At 40.1% G+C, this 10000-nt stretch overlaps 1 protein-coding gene across 1 annotated transcript in view; it reads left to right on the top strand.

Annotated features, from left to right (window-relative positions):
- The window catches only part of LOC144962267 (N-acetyllactosaminide beta-1,6-N-acetylglucosaminyl-transferase-like), an 8897-nt gene extending 558 nt beyond the window's left edge, over window positions 1-8339 (top strand). Inside the window, exons 2-4 of the mRNA XM_078895171.1 lie at window positions 2167-2302; window positions 6778-6859; window positions 8048-8339. Of these exons, the coding sequence (XP_078751297.1) occupies window positions 2167-2302; window positions 6778-6859; window positions 8048-8265 (436 nt within the window). The 3' untranslated portion in view covers window positions 8266-8339. The remainder of the gene's footprint in view (window positions 1-2166; window positions 2303-6777; window positions 6860-8047) is intronic.
- Window positions 8340-10000: the final 1661 nt, after the last annotated feature.

Genomic DNA, 10000 nt, shown 5'->3' with positions numbered 1-10000 from the left:
TGGTATAACACTCGCATTCGGATCGGAAGGTCTTGAGTTCGAAACCTCATTCGGCGTATAGTTGAGTCCTTGGAGAAGGCTCTTTATTCACATTCTATCACCGTACTCAGGTGTAAAATGAGTACCTGGCGGTTAACAGCGTTGTCTCTGTCCGAAAAAATTGTAATTATATCGCCTAACAGGCGTCATTTCCCGACGTACATGTTAAATGTTGCTGTTGGCCAGGGACCCCTTGTAAAGTTTGCTTTGAGCACGTTTAGTGGATATTGCGCTATATAAAAGAGTATTAACTTATTCATTATTAGTCTTCCGAAGACTTCCGATGGGTTCATACACACTTCCGATGAGTTTGGAACCGGAGGAGTAGAAAGTGTGACGTCACGACTACTTTGCCCTATTGGAATATAGGGGAATTTTAACCGACGTTTACGGTAGCCATCGTTATGTTATAGCCTGATACCGAAATCCAAAAGGACTGGCAGTTTGACGTCATTATTTGGTTTTTGCACCGCCTAGTGAGTTGTCGTTAGTAGAGCTCATGGAAACAAGTCATTTCATTGGTTGAACTATTGAATACAACTCACGATTTGTTTTCTTTTGTGGCCAAAGACTGGCATTTTGGCGTCAATTTTTGGTCAGTGTCAGGTCATACTTTACGAAGGCCACGCGTTTAAAAAAAAAAATCTCCGACGTTTACACGGCATAAAAAAAACAAACAAACTATTCCTGATATATCAAAATATGGCAAGACAACATCAAGGTATGGACAGTTTATGCAAGATGATAGAGTAGACCAATGATCAAAATGGTTGGCGCGTAGCAATCGTTAACTTATAGCCTGACACTAATACGAGTAGAACCCTCTAAGACTGATAGTGTGACGTCATATTATAGGTTTGTGTAGCTTCCGGTGAGTTGTCGTTAGTAGAGCTCAAGGAAACAAGCTATTTCATTTGTTGACCTATTGAATACAATTCAAGATTTGTTTTCTTTTGTGGTTAAAGACTTGTCTTTTGACGTCATTTTTTGGTCAGTGTCAGGCTATAAGTTTACAATGGCTACGGTTGGCGCCAGTTTGTGAAGGCTGCAACCGCAGCCATAGTAAATTTATAGCCTGACACTGACCAAATAGTTACGTCAAAAGATAAGTCTTTGGCGCCAAAGAAAACAAATCGTGAGTTGTATTCAATAGTTCAACCAATGGAATCACCTGTTTCCTTGAACTATACTAAGGACAACTCACTAGACGGTATACAAACCGAAAATAATGACGTCAAACTACGTTTTAATGGATCCTTGTGTCCGACTATAAGTTAACGTTGGTTACGGCCTGACACTGACCGTAGCCATCGTTATGTTATAGCCTGACACTGAAATCCAAAAGGACTGGCAGTTTGACGTCATTATTTGGTTTTTGCACCGCCTAGCGAGTTGTCGTTAGTAGAGCTCATGGAAACAAATTATTTCATTGGTTGAACTATTGAATACAACTCACGATTTGTTTTCTTTTGTGGTAAAAGACTGGCATTTTGACGTCATTTTTTGGTCAGTGTCAGGCCATAACTTTACGAAGGCCACGCACTGACCAAATTTTTACTTCAAATGATAAGTCTTTGACTGCGAAAGAAAAACAAATCGTGAGTTGTATTCAACAGTTCAACCAATGGAATCACCTATTTCCTTGAACTATATTAAGGACAACTCACTAGACGATGTACAAACCTAACAATAATGACGTCAAACTATAAGTCCTAGAGGGTTATAGCGTAGCCATCGTTAACTTATAGCCTGACACTGACCCGAAAATGACGTCAAAATGCCAGTCTTTGGCCACAAAGAAAACAAATCGTGTTGTATTCAATAGTTCAACCAATGAGAATCACCCTCTTCCTTTTCCTCCTCCTTTTCCACCACCTCCTTCTCCTCCTCCCTCTCCTGCTCCTCGCCATCACAAACATCATCATCATCATCATCATCATCATCATCATCATCATCATCATCAACATCATCATAATCACCCTCTTCCTCCTCCTTTTCCACCGCTTCCTTCTCCTCCTCCTCCCTCTCTTACTCCTCCTCCTCCTCCTCCTCCTCCTCATCATCATCATCATCATCATCACCATCACCACCACCACCACCATCACCCTCGTCATCAATTTATTTCAGATACCTCATCAACCTAGCGGCCACCTCATTCCCCCTGAAGACAAACCAAGAGATAGTCAAACACATCAAGTCACTGAAAGGAGAGAATGACATCTCCATGAGGTTCAAAAGGATCATACCAAGACGATGGGCCGTGGTAGGTTATCACTTGTTGTCTTTTAACAGACCTTTCGCCAACACGACGTAAGACGTTATGCCATAGGATTCAACCGTAGCCATCGTTAACTTCTGGCCTGACACTGGAACCGTAGCCATCGTTAACTTATAGCCTGACACTGGAACGTAGCCATCGGAAAGTTATAGGCTGACACTGGAACAGTAGCCATCGTAAAGTTATAGCCTGAAACTAGAACCGTAGCCATCGTAGAGTTATAGCCTGACACTGAAACGTAGCCATCGTTAACTTATAGCCTGACACTGGAACCGTAGCAATCGTTAACTTATAGCCTGACACTGGAACGTAGCCATCTTAAAGTTATAGCCTGACACTGGAACCGGAGCCATCGTTAACTTATATCCAGACACTGGAACCGTAGCCATCGTAAAGTTATAGCCTGACACTGACCAAAAAATGACGTCAAAATGCTAGTCTTTTGCCAGTATAGATGTTATACGCTTGGCTAAGGAGCTCACAACATTGCCATCCGGAAGTATAAGGGACCAACACACAAAACTGTGTGTAACCTTGAACGTTTAGAGTCCGTTTAATACGGTTTAGTGAGAATTACTCATAAACGTGGATGGCAAAAAGCAAGAACAAAGACCTGAATGACGTCAATTTCATACTATATAGCAGTATAGGTGGAACGAAGATGACGTCAACAAGGTCTTTGTTATTGTTTTGCCATCCACGCTTATGAGTACTTTCACTAAACTGTATGAACCAGACTATAAACGTTTAAGGTTACACACAGTTTTGTGTGTTGGTCCGTTATATATCCGGATGGCAATGTTGTGAGCTTCTTAGCCAAGCGCATACTATCTATAGCAGTATTGTTATTCCAAGTCGCAAGAATGAAATAGGAAGGAAAGGAGGCGTGACATCCCGCATGAAACATGAAAAGAAGAAAAGTGTCAGCCTGTGCTGCCTGTGATAGTGTGTGGTAATGTGAGATCTATGAACAATTAAATTGAAGAATTTCAGGTCGCGACTCATCAGCAATATGTGTTACAGAGACGTGGCTACACAGTGACATTCTTGACAGTTGTGTTAAACTCAATATCTTTACCCTAAAAAGAAATTACCGTGACCAGATCAACACATAAGAGGTGGCGGTGTGTGTGTTTATCTAAATAAAAGGTGGTGCCATTCAAACAATGTCATTGTCACAAACAAAACCAGCACACCGAACCTTGGACTGCTTACCGTGTCAGTCAGGCCATATTATTCTAAGGTTTTTACATAGAATTAAACGAATGAGAATATGTACGGAGCCTAAAAAGTGTCCACCAATGAAAGCATTCAGCGCCATTATAACATGGGCTGGGAATGTAAGCATTGCCATTCATTCGGTCTCTATGTCAACATAACGACACAAGAGAAACAACAAACAATATCAAAATCCACAATATAATGGTTCAGAACTGTTGCGTATATTTATGCTTCAATAAAGCTGTCAAAAAATGAAGTTAGAGAATGTGTGTAATCGTGTATTATAATAACCTATAATGTGTTTTCCAACCACCACATCATCACTGTCACTACTACTACAACCACCATTACCACTTCATCACTACCACAACTACTACAACCACCACCACTATATCATTATCACTACCACTACACCACCACTACATCATCATCACTACTACAACCACCACCACTCCATCATCATCACTACCACTACTACTACACCATCACTACCACCACTATTTTAACAACCACCACATCATCATCATCACTACCTCTACTACTACAACCACCAACCACGACAATATCATCACTACCACTACAACTATACCACCACCAGCGCATCATCATCACTACCACTACTACTACAAACACCACAACCACATCGTCATCACTACCACTACTACTGCAACCACCACCACCATATCATCATCATTACTACTACTACTACTACTACTACTACTACTACTACTACTACTACAACCACCACCACCATATCATTACCATTACCACTACTACTACAACCACCACAACCACATCGTCATCACGACCACTACTACTGCAACCCCCACCACATCATCAGCACTATCACTACTACTACAACTACAACCACCACAACATCATCATCACTACCACTAATACTAGAACTATCATCATCACCACCACATCATCATCACTATCACTACTACTACAACTACAACCACCACCACCACCACATCATCATCAACACCACTACTACTACAATCACCAACACCACATCATCCTCACTATCACCAGTACTACAATCACTACCATTAGGTTTTGGAGCTTTACTTCTTTTGAACTAAGGTAACTTCGGAATTGTATTTGGCATTGTGTTCATATTTATATATCATAATATAATTCTAATCAGTTATCTATTTAGAACTAGATACTATACAATATGTAAACACAATGCCAAATACCATTCCAATTCTTTTTTCTTGTGTGCGGGAATTCCTCTTTCGGCATTGAAATTCCCACGAGTAGTGTCTGAAATTCCTGTGAGCCTAATTTAAAGTTGGCGTCTCTTTACTATGATGATGCAGTGAGTGTGAGAGAGTCATCACTACACACATAAACAACAGAAACCATTAAAAAACATAACTATGACACGCAACCACTCACACACGCTTTCTGATCGGAGGGTCCGAGTTCGAGCCTCGCTCGGTGCATAGTTGATTAAGTCCTTGGAAAAGGCTCTTTACTCATATTCTCTCACCATGCTCAGGTGTAAAATGAGTATCTGGCCTTTTACAGCGTTGTCTCTGTCGGAAAAAAAAATTATAATATCGCCTAACAGGCTGTTGGTTGTAAAGCGCTTTGAGCACATTAAGTGGATATTGCGCTATATAAAAGCCCAAGTTCAAGTTTAAAATATTAACAATCAACTAACATCATCACCCGATTGCATAGTCCTGGTGACAGAGGAGTTCACTCATGCTCCGTTTGACAACCCTACATCACTACAGCAACAATATATCACTTGTGCCACTAGAAACGAACGCACAATCGATCTTTTTTAATTTCAAACATTCCAAACGGATATTCTTCTCGTCAACAGGTCCCTCCTGGCGCATCCGATCACAATGATGTGGTTCTTATGATGCCTAAATACAAAACAAAATGGGAGCGATCTATAGATAGTTCGAAGATGACTTCACTCAGGTCTTTATTATTGTTTTTTTTTTTTTTGACATCCGCGTTTATGAGTAATGCTCACTGAACTGTATTAACCCGACTATAAACGTTCATGGATACATACAGTTTTGTGTTTTGGTCCGTTATACTTCTGGATGGCAATGTTATGAGCTTCTTAGCCAAGCGCATACTATCTATAGATAGTATGCAGATGACGTCACACACGCCTTTGTTATTGTTTTTTTTTTTTTTTTTGCCATCCGCGTTTGTGAGTTGTTCTCACTAAACTGTATTAACCAGACTATAAACGTTCATGGTTACACAGAGTTTTGTGTGTTGGTCCGTTTTACTTCCGGATGGCAATGTTGTGAACTCCTTGGCCAAGCGCATTCTATCTATATTCATGTTTTCGTCCAACCGAGTCATCAATATCGTGATTTGGAGCTGTCCAACGATTGGACATTTCTGAACACGCTGCTTTGTTTACAAATGTTATCAACATCCCCATGTGTCAAGCTGAACCAAATGGCCAATCGTGATGTTAGATATTTAAAAAGCTGTGGACACTTTTCGCTGAGTGGTTCACTTTGAGCACATTTTGCAATGCGACAATGACCTCGAGCACATAGAAAGTTAATATAGATAGAATGCGCTTGGGCAAGGAGTTCACAACATTGCCATCCGGAAGTATAACGGACCAACACACAAAACTCTGTGTAACCATGAACTTTTATAGTCTGGTTAATACAGTTTAGTGAGAACAACTCACAAACGCGGATGGCAAAAAACAATAACAAAGACCTGAGTGACGTCATCTTCGAACTATCTATAGATAGTCGAAGATGACGTCACTGGTGTCTTTGTTATTGATTTTTGCCATCCGCGTTTCTGAGTAATTCTCACTTAACTGTATTAACCAGACCATAAACGTTCAAGGTAACATACAGTTTTGTGTGTTTTTTCGTTATACTTCGGATGGCAATGTTGTGAGCTTCTCAGCCAAGCGCACTATGAATATAAAAGTTCAAGTTTACACATATTTTTGTGTGTTGGTCCGTTATACTTCCGGATGGCAATGTTGTGAGCTTCTTAGCACAGCGCATACCATACTATCTATAAATCATCAATATTGTTTCATTACATTGTTGTTTTTATTACACTGTTCATTATGTTGAACACAACTGAGGGAAATAATGAATGGCAAACGCATTTCCCCTAATATATATATATATATATATATATATATATATATATATATATATATATATATATATATATATATATATATATATATATTTCTCGGATGTATTTTCGCGTTGCAGGAATATTATACTGAACACGGACGCATAAGGGCAAGCAACACAAAACTGGCTCCGCCTCCCCATAATCTGACAGTCATCAAAGGTCTGTATAATAGATTTATATATGGCAAGATTTTTAACGAGCTTTTTTTAATTCTGCACTGCGGTTGCCGCCTGGTTATTCCAGTCTTCCCTTGGAATAAACCCTAAAGACAAATTCCCCCTATGGAATGAATAAAGGGAATTTTAGTTTCAGTGTTTTAAAACTATGTGTAAACTTTCACATGTTTAGTGTTGTACGTATTTGTTTACTTTGTGCGGTTATGTGGTCTAGTGGTATGACACTCGCTTTCGGATCGGAAGGTCCTGGGTTCGAGCCTCGCGCTCGTCGCATAGTTGAGTCATTGGAAAGGGCTCTTTACTCACATTCTCTCATCGTACTCAGGTGTAAAATAGTACCTCGCCGTTAACAGCGTTGTCTTTGTCCGAAAAATTGTAATATCGCCTAACTGGCGTCATGTCTTGTCCTTGACCAGCAGGGACCCCTTGTAAAGCGCTTTGAGCACATTTAGTGGATATTGCGCTATATAAAGCTCATTTTTTTTAATAGTCTGATTGAGCGAATCTACTGTGAACTAACCACAAATTAATCTCACGTTTTGGTTGGTCAAAAAAATCTACTGATTAGTTGATCATAGCCGACGTGCACTTATTTGCAGGTCTGATAACCCAATTCCTTATGGGCTCATTGTTGTAATGGAAATCTCCGAAAATGACGCTAAATATTGCCCATTACAACAATGTTAAATAGGCCCATAAATGGGTTCGGATGCCAGACCTGTATATATGTAAACGTCGATTATAGCGAACAAACCTTTCCGTTTTTGGCATGTTCAACCCGACTTAATATCGTTTGGAGTCTACGAGTCAGACATTTTGACATGTAAATGAACTTGTATTAACATACGTCCTGATTGGTTGAATGCAACCACGTGAGGTGTAACTGTATTACTTCGAGCGCAGCCATCGTTAATTTATAGCCTGACATTAGAACCAACTGGGACTTAAAGTTTGGCGTCATTTTAAAAGTTTTTTTGGAGCGCCAAGTGAGTTGTCGCTAGTATAGTAAGTTATTATGACTATAACAAAGTTTTTCTCCAAATTTTGTGATCTACAAAATAAATCTAAAAAAGAAAAATGGTCATTGAATCGTAAGGAATGTGACGATATTCCTGTAGTTGGTAAGGAGAGGGTTAAAAATAACATGTCTATTTTTATCCCCGATTCTCAGGGATGGCCTACAACACGTTATCTCGTGAGTTCGTCCAATGGGTGATGAAGGACTCCAGAGCTCTGGATTTCTTCAACTGGTGCAACAAAACCTACAGTCCCGATGAGCATTACTGGGCAACGCTAAATAACTTGTACCATAACCCAAGCCTTCGTACACCAGGGGGATATCATGGTAAGCAACAGGGTTCAACAGTCGTGACGTCACTTCCCTCGTAAAGCGCATAGTAACTGAATAACTGTTTCTAAACTATCAGAACAACGGCGGACGCCCTTATGAAATACTTCTTCTCAGACGAGCATAAAAGCGTATCCAGATGAGAAAAACCAGTATAAGTCTGACCATGTTTTGACTTTTATACATTCTGATCACATGACGTGAAAAAGTTCTAGCCGGCGTGAAGAATCAAAAGTACCGATTTTCTTTGTTTAGTTTAGAACCAAGACGCTCGTTGCTGGGCGGACGTGACATCAAGACTATTGAATCATATTTTGTATCTGCCTACCTACCTAACTACCTACGTACCTACATACCTACCTACCTACTTCCTACACACCTACCTACCTACCAACCTACCTACTTTCCTTTTTTCTTTCCTACCTACCTACCTACCTACCTTCATACCTACATATCTACATACGTACAAATAAATATTTCTCTGCCATCTGTTTTTTAAGTAATGAATGTATGGTTTTATTGCATATGTTGTTGGCTGAAGAAGGTTTTAAAGCCGAAACGTTCTGTGTTCGGTATTTTAGTGGGGTTTTTTATAGTTGTTATATTTTTGTATTACTTTTACAGTCCACAGCTTCTAGCAGCTTAGTGTTACTTTAATATACGCTCTTAAAACTCCATGTTAATTTAAGCACGAATTTAACCCTCTCCTTACCATCCATAGGGAATGAGATTAGCGGAAGAGTAGTGTCCCTTGATTGGACGTCACAGACTATGGGTGACGATTTTAGTGCGGGGCGGTCCTTGGCAAGCTTAAGGACCACGGTCCTACGGTCCTTGGGAAATGAAGACCGCAAGGACCGGTCCTAGGACCGGTCCTTTTCGACATTGAACATTCCTGAGAGACTGTTGGAAATTCGAACCGGTTTGACCTTTGAGACCATGGGATCGTTCATTCTTGAACCGTTAAAGACCGCTACACGATGAAAACCGTGGTCTACAGGAGTAAAACACACGGAGTAGTCACACTCATTTCAAATTGTAACCTAATTAGAGAAGAGGGGTGATGCCTTCTTTATTTGCTCACCGTACTTCATTGTTACTTCGATAATTTAATAAAATTTGAAATTTATCCCCATTAACGGAGATAATGGCATCGCCCAAGGCGTTGATCGAGTTGTTCGTGGCGTTGATACACACACGCAACTCCTACCCCCCCCCCCCACACACACACACACATTAGAGGGCAGCGAGCATTGAAGAGTAAGAGAGAGACGTGAAGTTATAATAAGAGGGGGTGGATGAGGTAATAAGAGGGGTCGATGGTGACTTTTCGCCAGATCTAACAAACTCAGCTACCCATTCATTGCTGAGTAGACAGGGATTCAGAAAAAAATCGACTGCACCCGGGATCGATCTCTGGCCCTTTGCGTATAAAGAGAGTGCTCTATCAACTGAGCTATCGGGGTCCCCAAATATTCTATTGGACTTTTTTAAAATTCAGACGTTATAACTGGGTTTTTTGGAAGGAAGAAACTAATGAAACTCATATTATTTGATTAGTAAAAACACCAACGAAATTTTAATATTATTGTATTATTTTAAATGACAACACTGCGATAGAAAGGAGTGGTGACAAGAGATGGACAAAAGAAAACAAAAAATCGGATTTGCTACTTGCTAGGTTCGACACACACACACACACACACACACACACACAAACACACACATCTTTAGTAGTCACATACATTTCAAACAATAACCCATTAGAGAAGAGGG

This window comes from Berghia stephanieae, unplaced genomic scaffold, assembly GCF_034508935.2.
Source record: "Berghia stephanieae isolate SIO BIC M18660-M18661 unplaced genomic scaffold, UCSD_Bste_1.3 scaffold752, whole genome shotgun sequence".
NCBI lineage: Eukaryota > Metazoa > Mollusca > Gastropoda > Nudibranchia > Aeolidiidae > Berghia > Berghia stephanieae.
This window is presented reverse-complemented; position numbering and strand designations above follow the sequence as displayed.